The sequence below is a fragment of the Lactuca serriola genome, chromosome 4, assembly GCF_051521515.1.
Source record: "Lactuca serriola cultivar US96UC23 chromosome 4, Lser_US96UC23_V15, whole genome shotgun sequence".
NCBI classification, from domain to species: domain Eukaryota; kingdom Viridiplantae; phylum Streptophyta; class Magnoliopsida; order Asterales; family Asteraceae; genus Lactuca; species Lactuca serriola.
In genome coordinates this window covers 208,701,773-208,718,208 of record NC_136411.1, presented here as the reverse complement: position 1 = coordinate 208,718,208, position 16,436 = coordinate 208,701,773, and the positions used below count along the sequence as shown (strand labels likewise).

Here is a 16,436-nt window from a genome sequence, read left to right as displayed (position 1 = left end):
TTTAATATATGCTTTTCACCATTTAATATGGATAGAAGGATAAGTAAGAAAAAATTGTTGGAAAATATTTAATTTTTTTTATCAGATTTCAAAATATATTTGTTTGTTAAATCTCACAATATAGAACTCAATAATGTAATTTTTTAGATTTTACGTATTAAGTGATTGATGGTTTTATCTCGAAAGTTAGATTTTCCAAATCTAACATTGAAATTCCAAACTTAAAACTAGGTTTTTTCAGCGTTTTTTTGATTGTTTTGTTTTCTTTTTATTTTTTATATTTTATTTTTTTGCTTAGCTTAAATATGTAATTGCATGTATTAACTACTAAATTTATATGTTTAAAATGATTTAATTTTAGCTTAGAATTTAAGAAAAAAACGTTATAGGAATAACCCAAAAATTTTCTTTTTTGTTTAAATAAATTAATTTAAAGTTTGAAATTTAATGAATAAATGGGCCGACAGTACTATAGAATATAAAGTGAGCATAAAATGGGGAGACAGCATAGGATATAAATTGAGCGTCAATTTAGGACTTAGCAGATCCCAAAATAAAAACACTCACCGCCTAACATCACACTCCTTCCAAGTTGTGTCCTAATTAAAAAACCCTAACTTTCGACTATCATCGATCTCTGCAAGTATGGAAGTTAGCGTTCTACAGGTTTCTTTTCTTTTCTTGCAATGTGTTTAATGTGGTTTTTTTATGCACTATCATCTTAATATGAACTGTGTCTCTTACGTTCTTTCTATTCGACGCAAATGTCAATATGGAAACAAATTACTTATATAACTAATGTTAAGATTTAAAAACCTCCAGATGCCAGTGTTGGCTATTCACAAGCCTGCAATCTGTGATTAGCAACAGAACAGTAACAGGGGCAAAGAAGGAAAGAAAAATACTGCACAATGCTTCTGGGATGGAAGGCTTTTATTCACTGAATTGAAAGCGAAAGAGATACAAAATAACGTTACAATGCCTGAGGTTATAAAGGAAAACAAAGCGTGAAAACAGGAAACTAATTCCACTACTCTTGAGACTCGGACTAATAATGACCAAGTTTCACTTATTCAAATGCAGAAAATTAAACGTGCTAATAATTCTAAATTACTACTACATTCTCCCCTGTAATTTAGAATTTTCATACCTTCTCCACGCCAATTGAGCTTCTCATCTCTTCAAACATCAGTCTTCCTAATGCTTTTGTCAAAATGTCAGCTTTCTGTGCCCTGCTGCATACATGTTTGACTGTGATCTCACCATTTTCAATGCACTCACGAATGAAATGAAAACGGATGTCTATATGTTTGCTTCTCCCATGAAAAACAGGGTTCTTCATCAATTCGAGTGAAGACCTGTTATCAACCTTCATCTCTACTGGGGGTACTTGTTGTCCTGTGATTTCACTCACCAATCTTCTTAGCCAAATCCCTTGGCAAGCTGCCATGGTAGCTGCCATAAACTCTGCTTCACAGGAAGAGAGTGCAACACATCTTTGCTTTTGAGATGCCCAAGTTATCAAATTTCCATTGATGTAGTATGCCATGCCACCTGTACTCTTCCTATCATTAACATCTTTTGCCAAATCACTATCTGTGTAACCAGTTAAGCTGACCCTTTTATCTCCTCTTGAATACTTCAGACCATGGCTCAGAGTACCCTTCACATACCTCAGTATACCCTTTACAGCTTGGAGATGTTTGACATTTGGCTTTTCCATGAATCTACTTACAATACCCACAACAAATGTAATGTCAGGACGGGTATGGGTCAAGTACCTTAGGCCACCAACAAGACTTCTGTACTCTGTGGGATTTACCAACTCACATCCATCTTCTTCTTTGAGCAATTTCAGCTTGTGCTCCATTGGTGTTTTTGCAGGATTGCAGTCTTGCATACCCGTTTTGGCTAACAGAGTCTTGGCATAAGACTCTTGCTTCAATGTGATCCCTTCACCTTTCTGGTTCACCTCTATTCCCAGATAGTAGGTCAAAAACCCCAAATCGCTCATCTCAAATTGGTCACTCATATCCTTTTTGAATCTCTGAATATCTTCATGATTGCTCCCCGTTACTAGCAGATCGTGTACATACACTCCTATAATCAGAGTGTCTCCCTTCATCTTCTTTGTGTAGACAGAGTATTCATGGGCACACCTGGTAAAACCTAGTTTCTTCAAGTGATGATCCAGACACGAGTTCCATGCCCTCGGGGCTTGTTTGAGTCCGTAAAGGGCTTTGGAGAGTTTGTAAACCTTTTGAGGTTCACCCTTCTTCTGATAGCCCTCTGGTTGAGAGACGTATACTTCCTCTTTTAACTCTCCATTCAAAAATGCTGATTTTACGTCTAGATGGTGTACCTTCCACCCATTTGAGCCGGCAAGTGCTAGAATTAACCGAATTGTATCGATTCTTGCCACTAGTGCGTATACTTCGTTGTAATCGATTCCATGTTGTTGAACATATCCTTTCGCGACAATTCTAGCTTTGTGTTTGACTATATTGCCTTCTGGATCCCGTTTGAGCTTGAACACCCACTTTAAGCCAATCGCCTTTCGATTTTTCGGTAAATCAACTAACTTCCACGTATTGTTTTTCTCAATCGAGCTTAACTCAGCGTTCATAGCCTCTCGCCACTCCAATTTCTTGCTAGCTTCGTTATAAGAGGTGGGTTCCTCATTACTTTGCATCATGAGAAGTTCTTCGACTGGGATGTGTACTTCTTCTGTGTTCTCGTATAAATCAGACAGCAATCTATATCTTTTAGGAGCGCCACCACCGGTAGAAGATGAGGCTGTACTCCCGATCGATGAATTTGGTGAAGTGTTTGTCGAATTTGGGGAATTTGGGATAACTGGTGAGTTTATAGGGGTATTCATCGGGCTTAAAGTTGGGTGACCCGACGAACTTGTCTCTTCACTGCTAGACCCGTTTTGTGGTGACCCGTATTCAAATTCACCCAAATTCGGATCCCAATTTTCTTCATCCTCTTGAAATTCTTCGGTGAGATCAAATCCATCAACTGTGAAGCTGATACCGGAATGTGCTCTTTCTCTTCCTCCTTCGTTCCAATTCCATCCACGATCCTCTTCGAACACCACATCACGACTTATATAGATTTTCCCGGTTTCCGGATTCAATAATCTGTACGCCTTTGATCCTTTTTCAACTCCAAGATGGACAAGTCGCATGCTTCTGTCTTCCAACTTTTTTAAATGGTTCTTTGCAATCTTCATATGAGCCAAGCAACCAAACACTCTGAGATGATCAATGTTTGGTTTTCTTCCTGTCCACATTTCGAATGGAGTTGAATCCTTTAACGCCTTGGTGTGTGCTCTGTTTAATACATAAACAGAGTGTGAAACTGCTTCACCCCATAACTCGTCTGGCATCTTCAATGTCTTCAAGTTGCATCTCACCATTTCAAGAACAGTTCGATTTCTTCTTTCTACCACCCCGTTTTGCTGGGGTGAGTACGGAGTCGTGTAGTGCCTTGTTAAACCAGTTTCTTTGCAATACCTAGTGAATTCGTTTGACAAGAACTCACCACCCCGATCCGTTCTGAAAACTTTGATTTTCTCCCCTGTTTCAGTTTCCACCATGTTTCTAAACACCTTGAACATCTCTAGGGCCTCGTCCTTCGTCTTCATGAGATAGACCCACATCACCCTGCTGAAGTCATCTACAATCAGCATAAAGTATCTATTTCCTGATGGTGTGGGTGGAGATACTGGCCCACATAGATCTCCATGAATGAGTTCAAGTCTTTTCTTTGCTCTAAATGACGCATGTAGTGGAAACGGGTTCCTTGTCTGTTTTCCCAGTAAGCAACCTTCGCATGGTTGGGAGGGAATGTTGATTTTTGGGAGCCCAACGATCAGATTTTTCTCTTCCATTTGCTTCATTGAATTGAAGTTGATGTGGCCCAACCGTTTGTGCCATAGCCATAACAGGTCATCAACTTCTACAGAGAGACACACACCAACAAACTCTTCAAGCTCGATCTTATAGAGTCTATTTGCTGATCGTTGAACCTTCATTAACAGTTTCTCAAATGAATCATAGACCCATAGAAACGAGCCCTTCATTTTGATTTCATCTCCACCTTCTGCTAATTGCCCTAAACTGATGATGTTACTACATAAATCTGGAATGTAGTAGACCTCATCAAGTTTACGTTGACTGCCATCCTTACATTTGAACACAATTGAGCCTTTACCCTCAATTCTGACTCGTGATTCATTACCAAACTTCACATAACCACGAATTGATTCATCTAAATTCCTAAATTTTGACTTATCGCCTGTCATGTGATTGCTAGCACCTGTATCTAAATACCAAATACGAGAGGGTCTTCGAGTATTACCATTTGATTGCAGTTGTGGGCTCAGATTTTCTTCATTCAGAAATACTCTTTTTTCTTCTCCGAACTCCATTAGTAACAGGGCTGGCTCATCATCGTGTTGTTCTTGAATCAGGTTGATTTCATGATTCCGTTCCTTTCGAGGATTCTTACACTCTGCTGCGTAGTGACCGTACTCCTGACAATTGTAACATTGTATGTCACTCTTGTCGCGACTGCTTGAGGCATTTGAATTACCTTCCTTCTGTTGATTTGAGCCGCCTTTGCCTCGACCACCCCGGCCACCGCCGTTTCTTCCTCTGCCTCTACCGCGACCCCCACGCGACCCATTCGAGCCACCTCGATTCCACTTTTGTTGTTTCGAGTCTCCCTCGGCCTTTTTCTTGTATTTCTCAGTCCACTCTTTGTGGGTTAACAACAACTTTCGATCGTCACCATCCCCGCGACCTTTCATTCTTTCTTCATATGCCTTAAGCCTACCAACTACTTCCTCGACGGACATAGATTCCAAATCTCCAAATTGCTCAAGTGTTGAGGCAATCTGGACGAATTTGGATGATACAACTCTAAGTAATTTCTTCACTACCTGAGCTTCTTCAATCTTATCTCCCAGGGTGCGTAGAGTACTCACAGTGTTGATCACTTTCCCAGTGAAATCATCAACGCATTCCGTCTCTTTCATGCTTAACGCTTCAAGTTCAGCCTTCAACGTCTGAATTCTGGCCACCTTCACTCTATCGGCCCCTACAAACATAACTTTGAGAGCATCCCAAGCTTCCTTGGCAGTCTTCTTCTCCGCCAATGTCATGAGCAGGTCCTCCGGTATTCCCTGATAAATGGCAGCCAATGCCATGTTATCCTTCTTTGTTTCAACGAGGGTGTTGGCTGTTCTGGGTTCTACAGCATGCCAAACACCTTGGGCCAACATGAAGACCCTCATCTTAGTTGCCCATGCACTGTAATTGCTTCTAGTCAACATCGGATAGTGTAGGGTGATTTGCCCATCTTTGTCACCACTCCCATTGCTGCCACTGCCTGCCATTTCTTCTGTTCTAGGCTGATATTTGGGCATGTACCAGGTTAGCTCTGATGCCAAATGTTGGCTATTCACAAGCCTGCAATCTGTGATTAGCAACAGAACAGTAACAGGGGCAAAGAAGGAAAGAAAAATACTGCACAATGCTTCTGGGATGGAAGGCTTTTATTCACTGAATTGAAAGTGAAAGAGATACAAAATAACGTTACAATGCCTGAGGTTATAAAGGAAAACAAAGCGTGAAAACGGGAAACTAATTCCACTACTCTTGAGACTCGGACTAACAATGACCAAGTTTCACTTATTCAAATGCAGAAAATTAAACGTGCTAATAATTCTAAATTACTACTACAGCCAGAAAAGGGTGTTAGTTTTTACAATTGCACTCTGAAAGTTGATTGGATAGTTAAAACCCAGGAATAAAATTGATCGGATTTACACTTGTTGTGTTTACCTGAACACCATATGTACTTACTTAATTCTGTTGATCCGAAATAAAACACAAACATGTTCGCTTGATGTATGTTATTGATCATTCATGCATGTTCCATTGTGGCTATGTACATACCTGTATTTCTTCCTCGTGTTGCTGCTTACAAAAAAAAGTAATATATTATTTTGAAACAGAAATCGATGGAGGTGGCAATGAGCAAGTGCAGGAAAGAGTGTGAAGATGAACAAATGAAGAGAAAGAAAAATGATGTTCATTGGTTTGCATTTCTTCCAGATGACGTGGTTGAAGATATCCTTAAAAGGCTTCCTTATGTTTTCCTTCGTTATAACGCAAAGTATGTCTGTAGAAAATGGTTCGATATAATTAACATGATCTTGGCAGAAAATTCTTTTTTTATCCTCCAGACGTCATTTGGATTTACGATCCGCTATGTGGATGTAAGGGAAGAAGGACAAAGACTAGAAGTGAAAGAGCAAAACCTTCGCATACATTTCTTTGGAAGGATAAAGTCATGGTATAACGAGTTTCTTCTGATATTAGACCCTGCCAGAAAAAGAAAGTCACTGTATATTTTCAATATGATCACCAGGGAAAAATCATTTCTTCCCAAGCCTCCAACATTTTTTGCACATCAAGATACTAGCGTATGTGCAATGGCCCTTTTTTTTGACAGATTCAAGGGAGTATATAAGGTTGTTCACTTGTTTAATGGCCAATCACTCCAATGTCATATTCTACAATTGGAAAAAGATATTGTAGTCTCTCGTGTTTCCTCAAGGTGGAAAAAGATCAAAGTACCTTTTTACTTGGATCCTAGGAATATGGGTGAGATAGTTTCAATTCAAGTTCAAGGAAGGTACTTTCATTGGAATCTTAATTGTTCTAGGTTCCTGGTTTCTGTTGATATGATAAAAGAAGAAGTTCTCCAAATGAGCCTACCTGAACCCGGTGAGCGTAAGAGGCTCTACTATTCTATTTTTGAGATGGGTGGTTTTCTCAGCCTCATTGATGGAGTTTCTAGGGACAAAACTGACTTATGGATTCTTAAAGATTTTCAAAGTATGAAGTGGGAGAAGTTGCTTTCGATAACAGTCCAGGATCATGGCTTTGTAAGTGCTTGTTTTCGATATCCGGTTTGTGGCGTGATAAATAAGAGATATATCGTTTTCATGAGATCAAAGCGCAAGAAATGTGTATTTAGTTATGATCTGAAAAATAGAGTCTTTAAAGAGCTAAACATCCGCATCGATCTGGGTGATCTTTGTGTTGCTCATTCATCAGGACCAAGTGGAAAAACTACAAGGGCGGAGGTACCCGTGTCGTTCTAAAGTTGTTGAGTCATGGCTGATGAAATTAGAAAGTAATCCGTCTTATAATTGTACTCTGGCATGTTTTATTCTTGTTTAGCTGCAGTATTAACTATTGATAATGGATACATTATCACCACTTTCGAATTTGGTGTTGTACAAATGTAAGCATAAGATCTTTTTCTTAAAAGGGTAGATATTCTTTTTATAACTTTGCTTGTGCTATTTAAGGTAGCCGGTAAAAGTTGACAATCGTAGTTGTTCCAAGGTTTACTCATCACTTTCTATTGTTTTGAAAATTGGTCTTATCACTAAAGTGGTCATAGTCATTCTATCAATTCGACAGTTCAACCGGTGTAAAACAAGTTGATGTAATTATTACAATACAATTAATATAAGATTATACTAGTTGTCTTATCATTAAAGTGGTCATACTCATTTTTATCAGTTTGATAGTTTAACTGAGGCTAAAAACAAGCTGATGTAATTGTTGCAGCACAATTAATATAAGATTATAGTAGTTGTGGAACCCATTTATTACATGAGTTAATTTAAAAAACAAATTAGTTAAATAAAAAAGTCAAAATATTTGAGAAGTTTAAATTTATAGGAAAATAAGAAAAATAATGAATTTTTATAATGGAAATGTTTTCTATCTTTTAAATTTAAACAAATAATTTATATAAATTCAAGAAATTAATATGTTTTAATTTTCGAAATTTGAAATTAAAAGGTAAGTTCATTAATGAAATTGATATCCATTTATTATTATATTTATTCTAATTATTACATTTAAATATTATGTAAAATTTAATAAAATAGAAAAACTTAAAAAATGACATGTGGAAATAAAAATTAATTCAAAATAACTATAAAATGACATTTGACAATTTGAATGAGAGTGTGGTAATTGACAAAAAACCTTCATTTATTAGAAATGAATATATATATATATATATATATATATATATATATATATATATATATATATATATATATATATATATATATATATATATATAGGGTTAGGTTATTTTGTTTTCACTATCTATTGTGTGCATGTATGACTGATTCTAGACCAATCAATTTAGTTATTTGAAGAAAGTATTTAATGCATATTACATGTTGAAGATATAATACGTATTAATTACATCTTCAACATTTAATAAGCATTAATTAATTTCTTAAAATAACTAAAATGATTGTTCCATAATCAATCATACAGGCACACAATAGATAATGAAAACATTTGAACCTAACTCTCTCTCTCTCTCTCTCTCTCTATCTATATATATATATATATATATATATATATATATATATATAAAGAAAAGTCTACAAAATTAAATTATGAGTTAAAATGTAAAACTTAAATAAAAAACTAGGGTTTAACTATCCTTTTATTTTAAAATAGAGGCGTAGACTTACTCATTTATAACATTAATTAATGAGAAATCTCCATAAAAGTTATAATATTTTATTCTAATTTATAAAAAAAGTCTCAAAATACTTTTTTTTTACAAAAAAACATTAATTACCGGTAAAAATGACGATTTAACCAATTTTTCCAAGTTTACATGTTTTGTTACCTACCTGGTTCTATTAAAGTCTTACTATTTTATCATAACTTGTTAAAAAGTAACAAACTAAAATTTAGTGATGATATGACCATTTTGTCCATTTAACATACATTTTATCGGTTTTATTTCTGACATGGATGTTTGGTTTTATTTCTGACATGGATGTTTAGTCAATAAAGGAGTTGATAAGATGGATATGAAGAGTTATATAATTTTACGCTTACCGTAGAATTTTGGTACTCATCTCATCGGCTCATTTATAACTATGTATACAGATCTCCAATGAAACCGGTAAAATGTGTGTTTTCGAGAAAAAAGGTCGAGAAATGAGATGGTGTCTAATGAGATAGATATATTGGGTTACATAAGATAAGATGGACAATTTGAAATATATTATAAAATTAAAAAATAACAATTTTGTTGATAGTTTATGTAATTATTGCAATCTTTGTTGGATGTAGTTTATATTCAAAAAAATATACACTACATTAGGGTATCAAGTTTTATGGTAAACATAGGATTATATAACCCAACATGTCCATTTGATTAGCTCATTTAATGACTAGGGATCCAGGTCAACAATAAAACTGGTAGAATGTATGTTACAAGGAGAAAATGGTCAACTCATTACTACATTTTAGTTTGAGACTTATTCATGCTTTTTCGTAAACGAAATTTATTTTGAGACTTTTCCTAAATCAAGATAAAATATTAGGACTATTTTTTGGAGATTTTCCTTAATTAATTAAAAAATGTTGATGAAACTATAGCCCATCTAACTTTTAGGATTTAGTCTAAAAGGCCATTGATGTTATTTTCTGATTTTATAGGGCCATAAATTAGATTATTTCATAGTTTCTACCATCAAAATTTAAAATACAAGATTCACCAAAATTGGATTATTTTTTGTGGTGGGGAATCCACGGAACATAAATTGGATTATGTAAACTTTTAGGATTCATATGCTGTGGTGGGGAATCCACGGAACATGATACTCCGATCTTCACAGTTGGGGCCGCACATTCCTCTATTTTCTTTGTATTAACTATAGCATATTATGTAGTTATAACATCCTTTTGAAGAAATTTTAGATAGTCATCATCAGTGACATCCGTTACAAGGTCTGACAAGGCCATGTATGCAAATTTGTCTATGCTAAGGCCTTTGTTAAAGAAGTCATTTGTTGGCCTTTTACTTTCATCGCCGCCAACAATAGTATTCAAAAACTGTAGATATCCACACTACTTGTTATGACACTCCAAATGCCATACTCCTCAACTTATAAGTAATTACTTTAATAAAGGAAATTTACTAGCAACAATTTTATACGAGCATGTGTGAATACAATAACTTTACATCGAGGTGTATACCTAATTATTCATCTACTGCCACTTTGCGATGTTTTGGGTTGAATTTGTTCCAAGAAATTGAGTTGAATCGAAGTTTCCCACATGGGCCACTATATCATCATCCAACAATAATGTTGCAAGGCTTCATGTCAAAATGAACGATCGCTGGTAGGCAGTGATTGTGAGGACAATCAAGAGTAGAAGCGACAACAACTGTAACAACCCGTTCCCGGTATGTTAATTCATTGGTAATTGTTGTAAGTTTTGCAAGGGGGACTCGGCGAGTTCATAGCCTGACTCGCCGAGTAGGGTCGCGCCTGCGAGCACGCGTGAGCCGGGGACTCGGCGAGTCCATATCCTGGACTCGGCGAGTCCATCCGTCTGGGTGAAACCCTAAATCCCCGGGTTGTTCACTATTTAAACCACCTTATAGACCCATTCTCGCCTCCCTCACCCTGAGAACACAGTGAGAAAACCCTAATCCTCCCTTGAGAGCTTATAAGTGTTTTTGGTGCCATTTTGTGAAGGTGTGAAGAAGGAGAAGAAGAAAGAAGCAAGGAGAAGAGTTGTAGTGCAAAGATCCAAGGGCAAATCTGAGTTATTTGAGGTATTTTCGGAGTTCCCCTCTTGTTATATGCTTTTAACTTCCATTAGGGCTCTCCTAAGAGCTAGTTGATGCTTGTTCCAAGCCTTATGTTTGCATGAATGCCTTAATAAGTCGAGAAATCTTTAGATCTGAATGATGGGGTGTTGTAGAGCCCAGATCTACTGTCTTTTTGGAGTTACCTTGCATATTAATCATAGATCTACCCATTTTATGCATCTTTTAGCCTTATTTCCCTTATTCATGAGGTTGTGCACGTAAAGTTGGAAACTTTACGTGGTAAATCAGCTTATTGGACTCAGATCTATCAATTGTATGTGTTGGATTCAAACAAAATCGAGTAAAAATTAGTTGCATGGCGGCAACTCGGCGAGTCGGGAAGAACGACTCGGCGAGTTGGGTCGCGAGTTCCCGAGTCCTTCATTTTGATCAGTGTCAAGTGAATCCAGTGAGTAAGAGAGTGGACTCAGCGAGTTGAGGGTAGACTCAGTGATGGAGGGACTCAGTGAGTTGTTCATACAACTCGGTGAGTCCAAGGCAATCTTCTTAGGATCATGAACAACTCGTCGAGTTTGTTCATACGGCTCGGCGAGTCGGATGAAGATTGTCTGAGTTCTTGGATCAAGAGGGTACTCGTCGAGTCGATGCCACACTCGACGAGTAGCAGCGTGTAGAACTGAGAAGTGAGAGTAGGACTCGGCGAGTTGGGTGGCCCAACTCGGCGAGTCAGCCCAAAGAGAGTTGACTTTGACCAAGGGTAAAAGAGTCATTTTACCCCAAGTGCAGTGTTTAGTATTTGATTGAGTGTGCTTATGGACTTGTAGCCGAGGAGATCCAGGAGCAGCGGCCGTTAGCTTCCCGAGCCACACACTCAGCAGCCAGCTTACGAGGTGAGTTTCCTTCAAGTAGGGACGGATCTAAGGCCTCAATGCCGGCACGTCCAGTTAGCAGTGGTTTCCGGACTTCGGTCCGATGTAGCAGCTAGTATGTTTGATGCCTTTGTGGCTCAGACAGGATTTATGTGTTATGTTTTATGTGTTACGTGTTATGTGTTCCGAGCTACGGCTCGATGTAGTATGCAGTATATGTGTCCATACTAGTTGATATGCTATGATATGTTCAGTCAGTTAGTTCCGGACTCCGGTCCAATGCAGGGGACAAGGTCCCAGTTAGTTCCGGACTTCGGTCCGATGCAGTTAGTTCCGGACTTCGGTCCGATGCAGTTAGTTCCGGACCTTGGTCCGATGCAGGGGACAAGGTCCCAGTTAGTTCCGGACTTCGGTCCGATGCAGTTTCCGGGCTTCGGCCCGATGCAGTGGGCAAGGCCCAATATGTGTTATATGTTATTGTATGGTATGTGGTATTTTGGGGGAGCTCACTAAGCTTCGTGCTTACAGTTTCAGTTTTGGTTTCAGGTACTTCCGCAAGCAAAGGGAAGAGCTCGGGGTGACAGCATCGCACACACCACAACTTAGCTTTTATCCAGGGGATGATTTTAGTTGTTTTGGATTTGATGTAGTATGATACAGTTTTCCGCACAGTATTTTATTATGATTGGGATACATCGCGTATGTTTTTATGTTATGATACTCATATTATGGTTTTGATTATATTGAAAAAGAAAATTTTTGGGTCGTATTTTTGGGTCGTTTCAACAACCCACCACAGTCATATGAAGCAGTTGCTGAAATCGATGATGAAAAAGAACTTCAAAATGTCATCGCCTTGGTCAGCCAACAATTCAACAGGCTACACCACCGCCATTTTGTAAAAACCTGCAGTTTACCAAACCACCTTTTAACCTCAAATTTAATTCACGAAATAACCACTCAAGATATCCCAGAAACCCTCACCAACCAACACATCCACAAAATGCACATCATACCAAAGAGGCACCACAGTCCAACAAAACATCATACTACGTTTCACACCTACCCGTATTTGTCTCAGAAGATCATCACAACACCCTATCAGAAAAAACAAGAATACACGTACACCTTATTCTTACTTCCTAGAGAAAGGATAGACATCCCTCGATTGGCCGGCTGGCCCCACATAACGCATCCATGAAACTTCCACCAACCCATAACACTCATATATGTTAATCATACATAACAATGAACTCTATAGACACTCGAATACTTGATCCTACCTAAGCCCTTCATCGAACAAGACTAGGAAATAAGGCCAAATCAAACATTCTCATACTATAAGTCTTAGTTATGTACAACTATGGTGCATACACTAAGTAACTATAGTAATGATGTTAGTTTCATATACGAAACAATACACTATCAGGCATCAGATAATCAAGAAATTTTATCATGCAATTCCTGAAGATTCTAGCCTATCACTAGCATGTTGTTAAACATAACATAATAACAGTTAACTGTGTGGTAACTTGGGATATACTTACTAGCTCCAACTAATCGTACACATCGCATCCTTCCTTGGTTAGTTTTGATAACAAAAATCATTTTTTAAAACATTGTTCAATTCACAGTCTCCCAAGATCCGTCAACATAGAAACCAGGGATGTGTACGGTCATGCCTTCGCCTTGCCACAGTCCTCTAAATTACCTGAAATAAAAACGAAAATTTTAAGCCAACGATTAGTGAGTTCCCCCAGAGTACCACTATATAAACATAACAAACAACAAAATGCATAAATGGGCCTTCATCCTGACTGGACCGCCTCGCAGGGTATACAACCTATCTGGACCGCTCTCTGAGACTTTGACATGAATAGACCGCCTCGCAGGGCCTACAGCCTATCTAGACTGCTCTTCGGGCCTTCGTCCTGACTGGATCGCCTTGTAGGGACTATAGTCTATATGGACTACCTCAAGTATATTGGCCTTCAACAGAAAGCAGGACCACCTCAACCCAACTAAACATAACATTTCAACATATAAATAGTAGATAAACATATAACCAGTCAATAGACAAATAGAAAGATCTACATATCACTACTGCATGCTAACATCCTATATACCAGGATACCAATCTAACAGATCTCTACAACATAATAACCTACTATCATATAACAGGATATCCAGTCTAACGGGTAGGCCTTGGCACCTTCGACACACAAGTACAGTGAGGAAGACTCACTTCACAATCTCACGAATAACTGATCAACACCCAAAACCAAAATGTTAAGTCATTAACCATTAATAAGATTTTTTTTCAAAACACCCTTGGTTAAAGTTGGTCAACAATGAGAAGTCAAGTCAACAGCTAGTCGGGTCAACCCAACTAAGCCAACCCTACTGAGTCGACTCAGTCGAGTACGTTAAGCGTACTATTCTGTATGCGGGGCGTACTCGGTGATTGACCGGGTTACGATACGCTGACCCCGTATGTGCAACTTAGCACTTGGCACACCCAACGTATATGACGTATTCATCTATTTTTCCTATTAAGAGCTTAATACTCCACATTTGCATATCAAAAGTCAGATCCAAAGACAAAATACCCTCAAGATTCATAAAATTTTCAACTTTAGGATTTTGCATGCCCATGAAGTGCTTAACACACAAATTCTCAACATCTTAATACCTTAAGACCTTCTACAGCATGCATCGAGCAAAACTAACCATCAAGACCTTATTTTTATGCTTTACTCCTCCAAGATGGTCTCTACATCCTTCTTTCTTCTTCAAAGACACAAAACACACACACACACACAAACTCAAAAATGCTCACAAGGTAGGTTAGGGTGTGCAAAAAAAAATTTGGGAGGATGGAGGCTGATGAAAGGAACCATGTTTAAGTGTTAATGAATAATAAATTGGGTCCAAACCCAAAATATTTGGGTTTGGAACTTCACCCCGTATGTCCATCCTATGCAAATGAACGCCTAATGTATGTGTCTCCGCCCCACCATTGCAAAAATGGCAATATTAGCCTATCCTAACAATAAATCTTACATAATAAGGACAAAAATTTAATAAAACCCAATATAAAGGTCAAAAGTGAAAGTACGTCAAAACAAGATGTTATAAATATCTTTTAGGGCTAAATGTTGTTTGGTTCTTAAAGGCTTACGAAGTACTTAATAAAGAGAAGACTAGCATATTTGATGGCTACTACTTGTTTTGGTGGATACATATAGAGGATTTGTAATTTGGGGGTCTTTTGTCATCTTGTTGAACTTACAAGTGTCTCTTTGAGCATTCAAGGTCTACAAAGGTTGTTATTATTTTTATTCTTTAGTTGGTTTAATCTTTTTATAAATACAATGTAACATCCAATTCCAGATTGTTTTGTGATTTAAGGCCTGTAGGCCTTAATCCGAGTATGATAAGGTTTTGAGGCTTTGAAGGAGAAAGGTTTAGGCCTTTCTAGGTTATGGTTAAGGTAGGTTGTGTGATAAAAGAGTTCGGTTTGTGCTTTAGATCCCAAATATATTGTTAAAGGAGCTGATGCGGGCTATTTTTTGAATTTTGGATCTGAGGTCGAGTGGGCTTCAGGATGAATAAAGTTGATAGAAGTTTAGGGCTTCTCACTACCTTTTCGTGGATAAAAGGATCGTCGGAAACAGATTTATAACGAAGAAGTTATGGCCTTCAGAAGTTTTTAGGTTTGCAGGCTTAACCGAGTACGCTGGTCGTAATTTTGGAGTACGTTGGGTGTACTGACCAGGGGTGGTCATGAATGTTCTTCAGAGTACAGTAGGCGTACTATATGAACGTTGGGCGTATGCCAATCAGACCTGAACGCTATTTTAGGGTTTTGGACCCTATTTAAGCTCCTTATCTTATAACCTAACCCTAATATCTTTAGCCTCCATCCCTCTAAACCCTACAAATCGACCCTAAGCATCCATTTGAGTGATTCTTGAGAATTTTGGTGATTTGGTGAGTTTTTGGTGCATATTGTGGAAGAAGGAGTTCCTTGAGGAAGCATTGCTTGGCTAGGAGCTTATGGATCCAAGCCCTAATCATGTTGATCTAGCTCCACAAAGAATAAATTTTGAATCTTAGTGGCTTTCTCATGTGGATCTAGTGGGGTGATCACTTGTTGTGTTTGGCTTTCGAAGAAGAAGGATCTTTGAAAGAGAATAACTTGAGCTTGCCTATTGTTCTTCTCTTGTTGGTGCATCTTCCAATGGTATCAAGTTTTGAAATTGTTGTGCTAGTTTTTGTTTTGGGTCCATTTTAGAGTTTTTGGTCCCAAAGCTTGAAGCTTTATGAGTTGTTGAACACCAAAGCATAATATATGTCCCTTTGGGTATATTTAATGGTGTTATGTCATAAAAATCCAATCTTGGTCGTTGGAATCAAGTCATCCATGAGATAGGAGGTTTTGGAGATAAGGAAGTGAGTGTTTTGGGTGTTTGTGACCTTCCCAGCCAAGCAAAGGCTTAAAGTCACTGACTTTATGTATTAAGTGCCATTAGGGAGTCCATATCTGGGGATTAAGATAATATCTTAACTGTTTAAGACCAAATGAGTAGAAAGAGTGAATCTGGGGAGTACGCTGAATGTAATTCTTATACGTCCCACGTACTGCCCTAGTATCCCCGATGACCAATATGGATTCGTGTGTACGCTGAGCGTACCAAGACAAGTACGCCCCGCGTAACCTCACTATGGACTTTTGGGCCTTGAGTGTTGGGCATGTAGTTTAGACTAGTTGCAATAGAGTCTTGGACCAGAGGATTATATGTATGTCCTTTGGGCCCTTGACTTGGGCTTGCCATTAGATGTGAGAGAGTTGGGCCTCGGGAGAGCCCA

At 38.0% G+C, this 16,436-nt stretch overlaps 1 protein-coding gene across 1 annotated transcript; it reads left to right on the top strand.

Annotated features, from left to right (window-relative positions):
- The first annotated feature begins 6,034 nt into the window (after window positions 1-6,034).
- Window positions 6,035-7,183, top strand: LOC145099146 (uncharacterized). Its single transcript, XM_079036734.1, has one exon. The coding sequence runs from the start codon at window positions 6,035-6,037 to the stop codon at window positions 7,181-7,183; it is 1,149 nt and encodes a 382-aa protein (XP_078892860.1).
- The last annotated feature ends 9,253 nt before the right edge of the window (window positions 7,184-16,436 follow it).

Bases quoted from the DNA above. Each gene is read 5' to 3' on its own strand.
- LOC145099146 (XM_079036734.1), top strand. From the start codon at position 6,035: ATGGAGGTGGCAATGAGCAAGTGCAGGAAAGAGTGTGAAGATGAACAA.